A 15,981-nucleotide genomic window follows, 5' to 3' on the forward strand; every position below is an offset into this window, starting at 1 on the left:
AGAGTATAAGTCCTTATGTTGGAGTAATTAATAAAAGAAATTAAAAAAAAAACAAAAAACAGAAAAAATTAGCAACTTGATGCCACATGTTGATGATGAGGGTTAAACAGGAGCTACTGGGTGGTCTACCTGCCATACTAGGGGCTCTTCCAGACCTGCTGTCCCCTCTGGACTCGGTACGGAACGCTTTGAGAAAGAGGAGAGGCAAAAGGACAAAGAGGTGGAGGGAAATGGGGGTGGGGGCAGAGAAGAGCAGGGCAGGGTGTGGTGGGTGGTGTCAGTTAATTATACAAAGTTAGTGAGTTAGGAGGGTCAATAAAATCAATAAAGAGGCAACGTGCTGTGTAAGGGAGGCAAACAGGCGAGAAGGTGCTGAATGATAAATGTGTGTGTATTCTTACAGGTTGGCCTGGTGGGGGTGCTGTCTTCTTGCTCAGCAGCAGGGATGTGGCGAGTCAGAGATTTGGCCGGCCTGGGGAGGGATGACCTCTTCTCTGGGCTGCGGTAAGCTCTCTCCTGAATTCACACACACAAACAAACACACACACACACACACTGAGGAGTCAATACCTGGGCTTCCTCACATGAAGGGTGCATGGAGGTTACAGCTACCTATCAGCCCCCGTTCTCCTTTCACTTTACCTTCTCTGCCCATTTGTTTGGCAGAGGGGACGGGCGGGAGCACGCAGAGGAGGGGCGGGCCTCACTGAGCTCCGCCTCCACCAGGGGGCTCCGTTTAAGGCTACAGGCAGAGCCAGGCCGGGGGGGATGGTGATCGGACCCCCGACGCTGCACTGCCATCTTTAACAGAACGGCCCTCGTGGGGCTCTGGATGGAAGCCGTGATGGAAGGCAGGAAAACATGCAGGAGAGACGGATGACGTGCAGACAGGGAGGCAGACGTGGGAAACAGATGGAGAAATGAAGATGTGAGACGGGATGGAGTGGAGATGAAATGTGCATATTTATAGTTCAAGGAGGGACACATTACATGAAAGTGTATGTTAAATTGTATCTTCAGCTATTTTAGAAACATTACCCTGTTATGGTGAATTATAAATTAAGATACTGAATGATTAACATACACATCTGGTTATTTGATTTTCTTTTAGTGTAAAATAGTGTGAGTGTAAAATATGGACTCTCAGAAGGACAGAGATTTTTATATTTTAAAAGACATAAAACATTATTAAATTTTAGAACATGTTGCAATTGTTTTGTCTAAAAACATCATTTGGTTGAGCCCCTTTGTCTATAATGCACATTGTAGGTGCATCATTTTTTTTTTTTTTTTATGTACACATAATTGTGCATGACTACAACAATTTGATTCCTTTACTCACAGGCTTTCTCTGTCGAGACTGGAAGAGACAGGGATAGACGCAGGCATGCAAGACAAAACGAATACGCACACAGAGAAATAAAAAGATACAGATGCAGACATGCAGAAAAGAAAAGGAAGAAAATACAGAGTTTGTCATGCAAACAACGGGCCCCATGATGCAATACAGACTTGTGTGGTGAAATATACTGAGAGACAAATGCACCAACTGCTGGCCAGAATATAACAATTAAAATCATACAATCATACAAATTTAATTGTTTAATACATCATTTAGTAAACTTGACATAATATATACACAGTCAGTAAGTACATACTTAAATTTAAATGTAATCACAAACAACACAAGAAGGGCTAAATAATAATTACCCAGTTGTAATAATTGAGATTCATTTACCAAAAAAATTGAAAAAAATCCATGCTACTGATAATCAAAGCCATTATGAGAGTATGCACATGTGATTGTGTGTGTTTGACACAGATGGTAATACTTACAGTGGTCCTCTCCCTGGACTGGTGGGCCACACTGAGGGGCTGATGGCTTTCCATAGCTGCAAAGAAAACAGAGTCCAACTGTAATAATCAGTGTCAACCAGCAGAGGGAGACTTTTGCGAGTGTGACCACACACACAAACATACACATGTACATCTATGTGTTATGTACTCTGAATGGACAGAGATCAGATAATCACACACCAAAAAAACTCACAGTACAACATTTTTGTCTTTTGTCACATTCATAGGCTTTTTTTCCCCCACACACAACTCTGAAGCCATTTCCAGCAAACATAGAAAAGTGAGCCCTGAACCCAAAGTAGCAACAGCATGGTCCTCAGGTACACTCATCATTAAATACAACTCACAAACTACAGCATCAGCGAGCAGACAAAAAACAACAAAAACATGAACCCTTACAGCTGAAAACCACAAAACAAAAGTCCAAACAAAAAGTGCAATGACATGTTGGTGGAGAAAAAAAAGAGCAAATGTGGCATTTTAAAAATGGGTCAGCAGCACATGATATTTGCCAGCTACATTGCACCTGCTCAGTTTCTCAAAGTGCCATCAATAGAAAGAGCCAATGTTGTCATAAGCTGTTTCTTTGTTTTTTTTCTCTTTAATTATGTTGTCTTGCATTGTCTCAAGTAGAACTACACGCTCTTGTTATAAAAGTATCATTACTTTTTTATAAAACTGTGATTATCAGTATTTTAGTCCTGCAAAGGGTGCTCAGCTCCTTATATATACTCTTGGGCCTCTTAGGCACTGCACTATGGTAAGATTTGGTTTCGCTCTCTCTATCCATGGCACTGATTCCTGGTGAAAGTGTTCACCTGTGGCCTTGCGTCTAGCAGAGCCGTGAAGCAGAACAGGCCTAGGATGTCTGGCTGCCACTTTGGCTACGCTCTTTCGAGATGGAGAACGACTTTGGAGGGCTGACACCTTATTCTGGTCAGCCCTCCTCATGCCTACTGGCAAAAAGGAGAGACAGGATTATACCAACATGTAATACCTCGGTTAAATGTACAACAGAGATGCAAATCTGTATTTAACATCAAGTTACATAAGTGACAATTGAGTTTGCTACTGTATAAAAAGTATACATGTAAATGTACATTGTTAAAAATTAAGTACATAATTTGTTTTAAGCTAAACAATAAATCTTCTTGAATACAGAACTGAAACCTTTTTTCTTCTTCATCTCCTCTCTTGGATGGTGGATGGGTACTTTGCGGGACACTTTGCCCTCAGTGCCAGTGTTGCCCCTTCCTCTGCCATGGGCCCGTTTAGCGGGTCTGTCCACCACCACAGGTGTACTGGTTGAACTCTGGGTGTGAGGAAGGGCTTCGATTTGCTCAGTCATAATACTTTTGTCATCATCTGCAGTGGGGAAGGATCAAAACAGGACTAATTCTCCACACTCGTTGATAGGAGCTACCTTATTACAAAAGACACACAGGTTTACTAGCAACAGGTTTTCTGGTGTTAGCTATTTTTTAAATATATAAAGACAATAGGTTAAATATGCAGTAACATTTTTTTATAATTGATTAATTTATTCATTTTACAAGCTGTAGTACCTTTTGAGTCCATACAGCCACTGTCTGTATCTAGGATGGAGATGTCCATGGTGGTTTCATCGTTAGCTGCCTGACTGATGTGGCAGAGCACATCAGAAGTCTCTTCCACCTCCTGAACATTCACAATGTCTTTTCCCTCCTCCTCCTCACCGATCCTCTTCTTCCCCTCAGCCTCTTCTTCCACCACTTTCTCCCCTTTTTTTTCATTGATCTCATCAGTACCACCTTCCTCCACTTCCTCCTGTCCTGTTTGGTCTTTGTTTACCCCCTCATCCCCCTGTGTCTTTACTTCTTCTCTATTTATTTGTGGGTCTTCTGCTACTTTATCCTGCCCCATCCCTTCATCTCTGTTTCCTTCCTCTGTCGGCTGTGGTAGGTCGTGGTCAGAGCATGGGGACAAGTGTGAACTGTCTGTTGCAGGCTCCCCATCATCACTGTTTTGGGCACTATGACTCCATTCCTCTGCTCCAGACTTGGGATCTTCATCCAACAGCTGATCACCCACCATGAGCCTCACCTCCTCTTTCTTTTGCCCTTCCTTTCCAACTTTGGCTTGTTCTGTCTTGGGGAGAACAGGCTCTTCAGCTTCCTCCATTATCTCTTGAGGCTCTTGTGCAATCTCAATATCATCCTCATCCTCCACTTCTTCCTCTATTTGTGCTTGAGGTATAATGATGATTGGGGAGGATATTTGTGGCTTTGGTGATCCTTTTTCCACAGTCACCTCTTTCTGTAACTTGATTTGGGTATCTTTCTCATCTAAGGGCTTTTCAGTGCTTAAATCCTTAACAGCTTTTGAGGTCTCACACTTTTCTATTCCTTCTAATCTTGCAGGTGTCCCATGGTCATTCTGAATCTTCTTGTCAGCTATTTCTGTGCTCTCTCCTAAAGACTGAGATGATGCTGAAGGCATATCTGTCTTTGCCATTTCTGGTTCTCCATTTCTCTTTTCTGATTCTTTCTGTTCAGGTGTCAGCATTTCTTTGTCTAACTGTGGCTGTTTATTATCAGTGCTCTCACACTTCAGATTGTTTTCTGCTTTGACCTCTGGCAAGACATCTTTCCCAGCTTTCTCTCCAGTGTCTTGGCTTTCTGAGGGTGTATCATCTGGGGACTTGGGGGTGGTGGGAGTTGGGGGAGCCTTGCTTCCAGTTTCAGTAGGCATGAAAGTAAAGGAATTGTCTGGTGGGATGGGAGAGGCCTCTCTGGAGGGGTCTTTTTCAATGTCCACCTCAGGGATTGCTTGGATCTTTATGTCACCTGGCAGGCCACTCTCCAACCGAAACTCAGTCAGTCTGTCTTTTGAAGAAGTCATTGGGATTCTTAGGCGATCAGGTTTTACTCCACTTGTCACAGCTCTTTCAAGAATCAGGGTTGTCTTTACTGGTGCATCTTTCTTCTCAGTTGCTGTTTTTTGAGATATCTCAGGTACAGTTCCTTTGTTATCTGGTTGTTGGAGTCCCTGGTGAACACCTTCAACTTCTGTGGCCCCAAGTTCTTCCTCAACTTCACCCTCCATAGAAGGGAAACGCTGATGTGGAGAGTCTCCAGGACTGGGTACATCAGCAGGAGAAGGCATGGGCCCTGAGTACTCATTGAAGACACAGTAGCCCAGTTCCTCCAGTGGTCTTTCCCCACCCACCACTCTTGAGGTCTGATCTCCCAAGGCAAGCTTGGCCAAAGAACTCCCCACCAGAGCTGATACATCAGCGGGCACTGACTTTCGTCTCATGTGGTCAACCTCTCTCCTCTCTAGCGATGGCTGAGGCAGGGATCCAGCCAGGTCCAACATTTCAGAGAGGCTGCTCGTTTGTTCAAAACTAACACAGCGTTTGTCAGAAGGTTGAGGTGATTCTGCTTTGACAGGAATATCCTCAGGTGATTCAGTAGACGTCGGGGTAATGGAGACAGCTGGAGGAAACTTGAGTGTATGGCTCTCCACGGATGGTGTTGAAGGGTAAACCTCGGATTCATCAAAACTTCCACTGATTGGACACAAGCTCTCCGAGAAGGTCCTTGACTTCTCTTTCGTCACTGTCTGTCCCTCTGAGGATCCAACAGTAATGTTCAGGGAGAGGCTTCTCTGTTCTAATGACATTTTACCAGGACTTGTTCTGACTTTCTTCTCCTGTTGTTCCTCTAGCTTCTCCATAATGCTTTCAGTTTCCCCACTTAACTTTGTCTCTGTTGTGCTGAGTTCATAATAGCTCTGAGTTTGTGGTGGCTCCTCTTCATGGCTTTTTGAGGAGGTCTCAAAGTAGGTTGCTGCTCCTGGATCGTGTTCTACAAAAATTTCTGATGTGGATTTCAATTCTTTACCAGGTTCAGGATTTGATTTGACTGTTTCTTGTCTTTGGTTGACTTTTTGAATATCAGTCACTGGCGTTTCATGCAACATTATGTCACTGCCACTATCTTGGTCTGTCTTATTTATTCCCTCAACCATCCCCGGTTTGTCATTCATAGGGGCTTCTGATTTGCTTGGTGGGACAATTCCCTCTTTTTCTTTTGTCATAACTTTTGAAGACTCTTCTGCTGGCAACGACTGTTTCATCTCTTTTGCTTTGGACTCCACAAGCAGACTGTCAACAGCCTCTTCCACTACATCCTTTGTGTCTTTGTTACCCAGCTCGAATGAGGAGGTGCCAGAGTGATCTTTATCTTTCACAGAAGGAGGAGGAGGTTCAATTGCGGTGAGTTCTGTGCCTTCAGCTGTTGCTCTTTCAACAACCATCTGCTTTCCATGCAGCGACAGCACTTGAGGTTCATCTTCTTTCATAGCAGACTCACAAGTTGCCTTAGTGATACATTCTTCCGGCTGGGCTGTGAGTTTGAAGGATACTGTACAACTTTGTGCAGAGTCATATTAACTAAAAGCTTTGCTAGCAGCATCCACAAAAGCTAGCCAATACAGTCAAGCCGAGGCCCTCTACACATAGATACAGTAGCTCTCCATCAAGCAAAACACACAGCACAGTGTATTTTGTGGCAGGCCACAACAGCACAGGGGGGGGTTACAGCACCTAAGATTGCGTGCAGTACTGGAATGAAGGAATGAGTTGCATGATGTTAGACGACAAGAAATAAATGTACACAAACATTGAATTCCTATTGCAGTACAGTAGGATTGACAAAAATGGTCAACCTAATGATTAAACTATTGAAAGAAAATTACTTTTAGTTGATGCAGTTAGCTCTTAATGACGCCATTATAGTTTCTACTGCAAGGACAGGGATGCAAATGACTTTTTACATTGCATGGATAAAAATATGTAAGTAAATTTATAAGGAGCATATTCAACTTGATTCAATTAGCCTTAAAGATAAGGATGATGATATATGTCCAATGAGGGTGGATTATAAAGTATAAATTGTGATCTTAGTAACAATAGGAAAACAGGATTATCCTTTGGCTTGGGATGAAATGAAAACAACATTGAAACTCAAAGCAAGTGATACACAACAGACTTAAAATACATTCAGGACTGATCCATGAAGCACCCATACAGGTGGGTGTACTCAGAAACAATTTCTTGCAAACAATATTCCAGCAAAACCCACATAGAAAATATAGACAGGTAATTCTAGCAACACTTAAGTCTACAATGCTTGACAGTTTAGACAGTGATATTTGCATTTGCAATGTAGCTGGCAATACAACAGTGCAGAAATGATCAACTACAGTATGGTTGATCAGGTTTTCTAATGTCGCTCCAATGAAAAGCAAATGGTTATGTTTTGCATGAAAAAGCACAAAATCAAAATGCTATGTCACATCATTTTGCACATGGCAATTTCAGGTATAGAAGCAGAAGCTTAAAAATTTAAGGGCAACAAAGCTGGAGGAAGGTTGGCAGCAAAGCCTGATTTGCATCACAATTTATAAATCAAGAGCGGAAAGTCTGTGTGCCCCTGAACAGAGCACGAGAGGATCATGCAAAATAGGTAATGGACAGACTCGCATTTAGTCAGTACCCTCACACAAACTGTATGCACACGCACAAACCCCACGAAACCACACACACCTTTTTGTGATGGGCTGTGTTCACCTTGATGACTTCCTCCATTGAGGACCTCAGGCGTCTGGGCTTGCTGGCAGCCCAAAGCCTGGGGCTCTGTTAAATAATTTGCTTGCTCTAAGAGCAACTCTCCTGGCTGCTCACATGTCACTTCCTCTTGGTAACTGCTGGGCCCTTCTGGAGCCTCCTCCTCCTCATCTTGCTGTTGACTGAGAACCTCTATTTTATCTTCTTTGAGCAGGGAAGGAATACACATGGATGAGACATGGAGGACAACAAAACTGGGGTTACATGGATTGCAAGACACTTTCAGCTCTGATGGAGATGTATGGGATGCAATCAACACATTGTCTAGCCTAGATACGTATTTAACAACATGAATTAAAAAAAAAAAGATACCTATATAAGAGTTTGGCTTAGAAATATTAGGTACATATATTTATATATGAAATTAAGCTGTCTTTAATTTTCAAAATATTTTATAGAAAAATGTTAAAATCATGAGGAAAATTGTCTTTTGGATTTGTTCTGTTTCTAATGTACAATAAACCCTAAAACATGCAGTGGGTCTATATGATTCTACACTGGTGATTGCATGCCACGCGCAAAAATGAAATGATTCGAAAACAGGCTGCACTGTTCTCAGTGGGTGAAGAGCTGAAAGCCAATTCTGATGAAAATTTATACACAAAATGAGAAAAAAAAAAAAACACAACAGAGGAGATGTTGAGAGGGAAAAGCAGACTAATGAAATGAAGGGCTCCAGTGGCAGGTTATGTACTATTGCCTGAAGGGAGAAAGGATGCTTGTGTTTTCGTCTAGCTCTTGTATCCAGGGTCGACCCCAGTAATATAATGGTACTGGTTAGAAAACTAATACTGGTCAAAATTGTGGCACATGCTGCAGACTCCTTAACGGTGATAAGACAATCAGCTGACATGCAAAGCAACAGAGACTCCTAAAACTAAACACTAAGGGACCAGAAGGAAGAGGAGGAGTGGCGGCCATGTCTTGAGAGCGAGCTCTTGACTGTGTGTTTGGTGTCCTCTTTTTGAGGTATTTTTGCCACTCGCACCACCATTCACACTCTCATGCTGGATGGTCTGGAGTGGTTATCAGTGTGTGTACCTTGTGCCACGGGCCCAATCTGCTCAGCGGATGGTGAGGGGGGAGGGGAGGGAGGCAAATTGGCTGAGTCATCCACTGCGAAGGGAGAGACAGAGAGAGAGAGAGAGAGAGAGAGAGAGAGAGAGAGAGAGAGAGAGAAGAGACAGACACACAGGGAGGACAAGACATGGATGGGAGGAAGGAAATGAAAAACTAATAACTCAAAGCTGACCTTATCTCTGTGGGTGGCCCCTCTTTGAGTTTGAAACGATGCTGGTTTTGTGTGTTTGTTTGATGAGTTGTGGAAGCACAGCACAAATCCCAAGCTCCTCTGGGATTTGATTAGTGGCGAGTTGGGCTGTTTGCTTACTCTCCAGTGCAGATAAATACAGATAAAGCACCGACTTACCTCATATGGTGTTGAAAACAGTGTCAAAAAAACATCACACATTGGCTACTAACTGGGAGTCAAATTACAATCAAAAGACAAAGAAAACCATGTTTCCGTTTTCTTTTCTTCTTTTTACTTGGTTTTCCTCTCAATATACTGTACCTCTGTTTCCTCCATTCTAATAGATTTTTTCTGTAAATCTTGCAACCACCAACCTTTATTTCCAGGTCCTAATATAATTGATATTATGCTTCATTTTATTAGTAAGATTTAGTAACTTTTCGCCAACCAGATTTTCATAATCAAGAGTTGTTCTGATCTGAATCTGAGATATTGTAAATTGTGAAATCTTTAAAACAAGCATGTTTCTAAAGGGCAACCATCTTTAATGTGATCCACCGTGAAATAAAACAGCTTTTCACACACAGCCTGGAGAGTGCTTCCAGCCAGGATTCATGGAGCTTTCTGGCTCTACTTCTAGAAAGGTCCATTAAACCTCCATAGGCTTTAAATGTTCTTAATTATGTGAGTAGTTTAACCCACAAGAGACCAATAACCATGTGTCTTGAGGGATCACGGCGATGTCCTCCACCCTTCAGTAGCCCCTCTAGCAGCAGATTGTTTATGTCCAAGACTCAATCAAACGTGACACATCTGCTCAAGTGCCTTTTGGGGATTCATCGCTCTTGCCTGGCACTGTGACACCAATCACATTTACCCACAGCCATCTGGCAGTGTGTGCAGGCAGTCCAATCAATGTCACTGACCCAGTATGGCATGCACAAACACACCACGTCAATGTTCCTACCTGTCATTCCAGGATGTGCAGCTGCCCCACCGTGGTATCCATTCTCCCTGTAGCCAGAGCTGTAGGCGGAGTAGCCATTCTCGCCGTTCTCCTGGCCGTTGGAGGCCCAGTGCTCGTCTGGCTGCCGACCGTCTGCCATGCCTTCCTGCTGGGACACCGGGGAGGGGATGGATCACCTGTTGGAGAGGGTGAAGAGAAGGGGAAGATGAGTATGAGGCATCTGAGAGCAGAGAAGTGGGGTGAAAGTGAGTAGAAATCGACATGAAGAATAAGAAGAAGAGATGAGCCAAAATATACATCACAAAGAAGGAGTCCTCCACGGCATCGAAGCTATCTCTAATACATAATGCATCCTGCATGGTGAAGTTCACAAATCAGCCACCAGAGGGTATAATGAGCCGCGCTGCTCCTCTACCGGCTCAGCCAACTGGTCTTTGTCTCAGCGTCCACGTGCTGGGACAGGAGGGAGAGGCCGATCACACATCAGTATGAGTGTTTCTCCCCTTTACAGGGCATGTGAGGTCCCACGGACAGTCAGCGCTTTTGGTTTTATAAGCAGGTGGAGCATAGCATCACCAGACGACAAGGTTTGAGATTTGGTACCCACCTATGCTAAAAACACCCACACTCACTGTGAGGCCCTTTGGATTAAAATTGACCGAACAGCAAAAAGCATCAAACCCACGAAGAAAAATTGTGACTTGCATGACAACAGGCAGCTTGTGAAATTGTAATCAGATAAAAAAACAAACAAACCTGTGAACCCACCCTTCATATACCCTCACCAGTGACAAGGAGGTAGTTACCATGGCAACCAGAACAGGTTCTATGGGGGTCCAGCAGATGGGTTTGACAGGCTTGCCCCATTCAGGCAAAAAAAAAAAAAAAAAAAGGTGCTCCATACACACACACACACACACACACACACAGACAGCAGCACCTATTAGCACCCACGGCCCACAGTGCAGTGCAACAAGCTCATTCCCATTCATTTCAATAACAAAAGGTTTTTTCCCCAATCAAGAGTGCACTACTGAACTATCTACATTCTAATGGAGCATGTACCCTCATAAAAGCGGCCCTATTTCCCCTTCAGACAAGGCACATAATGTTGCTTTTTAAACACGATTAGCAGGGGGGCCCTCCCTTGCCTGGCAGCTTAGCTAAACAGCATCATTATCATCAAGCAGCTGCAGCTAATTTCATCATAACAAATTGTCACTGAGACTCCTTTCTTCTTCCGTTTCTGATCTTTCCTCTCCTCGAAACCATGCAACTTTTTTTTTTTATCACCGCCACCAATTCTGACCTCGTCATTCAGCTTTTAGCCCTTTGTCTTGCTTCAGCTGCTTTTTTATCATGTTTTTCTTCTCTTCTCTCTTCAAATTTAAATTCAATTCTGAAATATATTGGTGTTAGCCTATGTGAAATAGTGCTACCCTGTCCCTTACTTTTTGTCCTCTTTCTTTCAGCCTATTCCTCCTCCCTCCTCATTCCTCTCTAAGTCTCTCTCCTCTCCTTCCCCGCAGCGCTGCATGACGACAGGCTTTCAGTGATCGGGGCTAATGTCTGCTGCAGTGGGAAGACGTGAGGATCAGAGAGGAGAGAAAAAAAGACGATGGAAGAGGAGGAGGAGGAGGTGAAGGAGGAGGAAAAAGACCTACTGACACTCAAAAGATACTGGGCCAAACTGTCTGAGACTAAAAATCTCAGCCCAGGGCTCAGTCATAGGCTCGTCTAGTCCCAGTTGTTGCTAAGGAAGAAAACTGGTGCGCTGAGAGCCAGATTGTGCTGATGGTGGTTTAGAATTGCACTGACCTGCTTTCAGCTGCTGTTTTGGCAATATTATGCTGCACTTGGCTTTCACACAGTGTCCCTACAAAGGATGTCATAAACCTGGGCTGCGTACATAAATCCTCTGTGTTCTCAGCTGATAGAAAGGCACTTAACTGCAGAGAAAAACACCTTTTCCCTCACAAATTCAAATGCATTACATACTGCAAATAAATCATTTACAATGATATTTTTTTAGATCTGTCTGCCTCTTTTAACCAGTGGATTTTAAAAATACTAATAACCACTGACCACTTTTTAATACAAAGTGGTTTAAGGAAAACTGGTACAATTGATGGCAACTTACAGTAGCTGTGTATGAACCTTGAGAATCAATGTTGTACATGACAAAGCAATGAAGAGTTGTGATGCTAAAAAAGGCACATTCGCATTACCCGACAAGCTTCAATGCCCACGACCTTGCTGTCTCAGTAAACCCAGTGGTGGTGCGCAAAAGTTAAAGGCTCTGTTGTGCATGACTTCAGCTCCCAACCCAACAGCCCTGCAAGGTGAAATCAGGTATCCCTTCATCAACATCACCTGTTATCTCCAAATGTTTTTGTTTTATATGGATATTATTTAATGTATTAGTTATATGAAAGTGAATATTGTCATTTTATCCAATGTTTTATCCATTACCTTTATATTTGAACTTGTTATCTAGCTAGCTAACTGTTATTCCATTACTAACCCTTTACCCATTATTTGTAGCTGCAACTCTTTATCAGTTAGGCTACTTAGATAACTATTTTAACCATTTTGAATACCCATTACTCGTAGCAAACTATTTCAGCTGTTTGTTTTCCTCCTGATGTCTGGGTGTGTTCACCCTCCAGACCTTGCTCTCCAGGCGCGCCCTGCCATCCTCGTGTGGTTAACATGATCCGACATTGCCCTCCCTCATCGCTTCCTTTTAGCTGTTTACCAGTCTTATTGCGTTAGAGAGAGAAGGAGTAACGGCACAGCGGACATATTTCAAACATAACAACACCCCAAAAGCAGTAGGGCTTCTGCACTGATGGAAAACATTAGGTTTGTTTTTCCTTTTTTTTTTTTTTGCCCTCTCGTCTTAAGATTTCATTTAAGAACTTACTAATACTCTCTGTGGGGTCAGCCTGCAATTTACCTTGTGGCTATTTGAAAAAAGTGCAGCAAAAATATTGCTTTTATGAGCAAGGAAATCTAGTTATAGACATGTGGCAGACAAGAACGGCTCTCTGGTGCCATTCAGAGTGAAGACAGATAAAAGCAACCTCCTCTTCAGCTCTATAATAAACCTTAACAACCCGAACCACCTACACTAAAGCTGCAGTTAACCTGCAACACCAGTGATATTTCCCACATGGTGGAAGACGTATTCAGGTCTTTCACTTTACTTTTATATTCTGCATTATTTTCTGACAAGTCAGTGTCATTGCAGTAAGGATGTAAATCAATGTGTTTAAAAAATGCTTGAAAGAAGCTTATTTTCTGTCTAAGCTGTGATAATCAATATGTAAAACACTAAGGAAAAAGGTCTACATACAGTACATGTGCCTATTGGATGTAACCCATTACATATGTCATTGAAAGATCCTTTTACTGTAATTCTGCCAATGTCAACCCTTTTTATTGCCTAAAAATGAAAACATAAGAATGTTATTTGTATTAATAACAGGCTGTAATATTCAGTCTTTTAAAGTCTTTTGACTTTAAGACCTTAGGGACTCAATTAAGGATTAAAATGACTTGATAATATGTGCTGAACAAGGGTTTTATTTTACGGGTAGGAAAAAGAAATACTTCAGTAAAGTGCAAGTCTGTCAAATTTGTACCATTAAAGATTACATTAGAAATGAGGTTATTAACCTTCCTGTAGAGTCTAAAACTGTGAAATAATGATTGAGTGTTGTATTTTCAGAAAGGCTGGAAGCAGGACAGTTAGCCCACAACTGCTCAGCATGTGAAGCATCACAGTGTCCTAATCTTGAAAGGGTTAAATCAACAGCACTCGGAGTCAAAAAGGGCCTGTCAGATCTGATCACGTCTTGGGACTGATGTCTTAAATTGAACCTGCCAGCATGATCTCTTACAGAGAAGAGGAAGAGGTGCGGCAGCAGGCCCGAGGCTCGCTTGACTTCTCTCCTCTCCCTCTTTATTTAGTCTTACGATGCCGTCATCGCCACCACCCCCCTCGCCACACTTCGCTCTACCTACCAGCCCCAGCGTCCCTCTTTTCCACCGACACCACCCCACCCAACCCTAATCCAAACTCACTTCCCTCCCTGTCTGCGCACCCCTCCTCCCTCAATCTGGGTCACTCATCACGCCTCCGTGGAGCGCCGCTCGCATCGGAATGTCACCATCCATTTAGGAGGGAGGATGGAATCTCTGGCAGCCAGTCTCAGTAGGCCAACCTGGCCTTAATCCTCTGTGTGAGTGTGTTTGTGCGTTGCTATATGTGTGTGTATCTGTTTGAAAACCTTCATGCTTGCATTTAAAATCATCTTGGTCTCATTCATGGGTTGATATAGTAGATTATCATCTCTGAACACTTTGTGCATCCAGGTCTACATCGCTAAAAATATCCTGAGCAACTGTAATGTGAACAAATATATTTGTTATGATAAAACATTAATTCAATATTTGACGTCTTAATGATCTTCCACTGATTGAAAATAATCAGCTTTTGTCTCCTCTGCTCAAGCAGTCCTCATGCTTTGGCTATCCCATTGGTTATAATGAGAATATTTGGTAATTTCATTTGGTAAGTTAATTTCCAGGAAAATAAGCAGCTTTAGAGACAGTGAGAGAATAAAAAAAGCCACTGGTTTGTTTCTCCACAACTAATCAACGTGTCTGCCAAATTATCTGCACTGTTTACATGGACTACAGTTCCAATATCATCGCAAACAAGCCAGCTGCTTGATTGATTAGCTGATTCACAGAAAATTAATTTTGATAATCAATCAATTGTTTCAAGCAACAATGCCCCATAATTCACTTGCTCTAACTTCTTAAATGTTAATATTTTTTTTTCATACCTTAACTGAATATGTTTGAGTGCTGGACTGCTGATGGGTCAAATCAATTAACATGATGATGATGTTGGGACATTTCATGGATGAAACTTTTAATTGATTCATTAAGAAAATGATTAATTAGATTAATCGTTCATGAAAATAATCATGAGTTGCATTTGCTTGATGCTTGATGATGCACTTCCTATGTTGAAGGGTGTCACGCTGTGATACACTGAAGGTCCTGCTAAGCCGCATGTAAATGGGAATATGTATATGTAAGCACAGTCACTCTAATACCTTGCAGTGCATGATGGGTAAGTGTCACACTAAACAGAAGCCCCTGAGGAGGACAGTGGGAAAGTCAAGGTTGACGTGACCTGTAATCAACCCAGAATCCAGCGGCTTCCTCCTCCTCTTCCTCCTCCTCCTCCTCCGCAGCAGACGAGCGGATTATGTTTCGTTGACTCAGCAATACATGTGGCAGACTGAAGCATAATGCCAGTGAAGTGTGAATGAACAGTGTATATGGCGAACAGCAGCAGCATGATGAGCTACACACACACACAAACACAAACACACTCCCGTACAGGAGTGGCAGGGCTGGTTCCACTCCTTACAGATTAAGTACCGTAATACAGGCAGTATAGGTGCACTGAGATTATGTGACTACATCACAACTGATGTCATTGTCAGTCACCAACAAGACTGTGCCCTTATACTCAAAAACCTTCTGCTGACTGGAATAAGCATATAAATAATTACCTATCATATAAATATCTTTTAATATAAATATCTATATGTTCATTTTCTTCAAGATCATGCAGATAGTGATTTAATACACCAGAGTATATGAATTAAGGAAGTGACAGCATATTAAATGAATTACCTTTATAAAAATCTTGCTCATAAATATTGGGGTTAGCAACGTAAGCACATAAGAATATAATAAATAAGATTTTTCATCATCAATTTATCTGCTGATTATTTTTTCCATTAATCATTTGGTCTATAAAATGTAAAAAGTACTTTCCTGTTTATGTTATAAGACTTAAGTTACAGCAGTCGAATATTAACAGTATGACTTATCTTTTCAATCGTGTTTAGTCTTTAAATACAGTATGTACTTATACTAAGCAGTATCTATATTCAAGTGCCATCACAGTCTTCTACTGAATCTACCATGGTGGCTGGATGTGAGGCAATTTAAACTCTCATTCTCATTCTCAATAATTCTTATGATAAAAGAAATGAACAGTTTTCAGTGGAAGAACCTGAAGTTAAAAAGCATCTCATGTGGCTCATATACTCCAGACACCACACAGACACTGTCTAGACAGGGATGCCCGCTGCTGTGTTTCAAATTCAGAAGTTCAAGCAGCTGCTGACAGACCCGTCACCT

At 42.2% G+C, this 15,981-nt stretch overlaps 1 protein-coding gene across 7 annotated transcripts in view; it reads right to left on the minus strand.

Annotated features, from left to right (window-relative positions):
* The window catches only part of LOC139609738 (microtubule-associated protein 2-like), a 54,959-nt gene that overhangs the window by 8,046 nt on the left and 30,932 nt on the right, over positions 1 to 15,981 (minus strand). For 4 of the 7 annotated variants that reach the window (XM_071464677.1, XM_071464674.1, XM_071464675.1 and 1 more), the window contains exons 4-11: positions 9,748 to 9,923; positions 8,570 to 8,644; positions 3,423 to 6,245; positions 3,028 to 3,222; positions 2,676 to 2,813; positions 1,837 to 1,892; positions 402 to 516; positions 130 to 186 (exon numbers count right to left, since the gene is read on the minus strand). In XM_071464677.1, the coding sequence (XP_071320778.1) occupies positions 130 to 186; positions 402 to 516; positions 1,837 to 1,892; positions 2,676 to 2,813; positions 3,028 to 3,222; positions 3,423 to 6,245; positions 8,570 to 8,644; positions 9,748 to 9,886 (3,598 nt within the window). In that variant the 5' untranslated portion in view covers positions 9,887 to 9,923. The remainder of the gene's footprint in view (positions 1 to 129; positions 187 to 401; positions 517 to 1,836; positions 1,893 to 2,675; positions 2,814 to 3,027; positions 3,223 to 3,422; positions 6,246 to 8,569; positions 8,645 to 9,747; positions 9,924 to 15,981) is intronic. The other 3 variants (XM_071464676.1, XM_071464673.1, XM_071464672.1) reach the window with 2 other exon arrangements.

The sequence above is a fragment of the Trachinotus anak genome, unplaced genomic scaffold (assembly GCF_046630095.1).
Source record: "Trachinotus anak isolate AG129_WGS33_773 ecotype Australia unplaced genomic scaffold, CSIRO_AGI_Tana_v1 ptg000026l, whole genome shotgun sequence".
In the NCBI taxonomy this organism is placed as follows: Eukaryota; Metazoa; Chordata; class Actinopteri; order Carangiformes; family Carangidae; genus Trachinotus; species Trachinotus anak.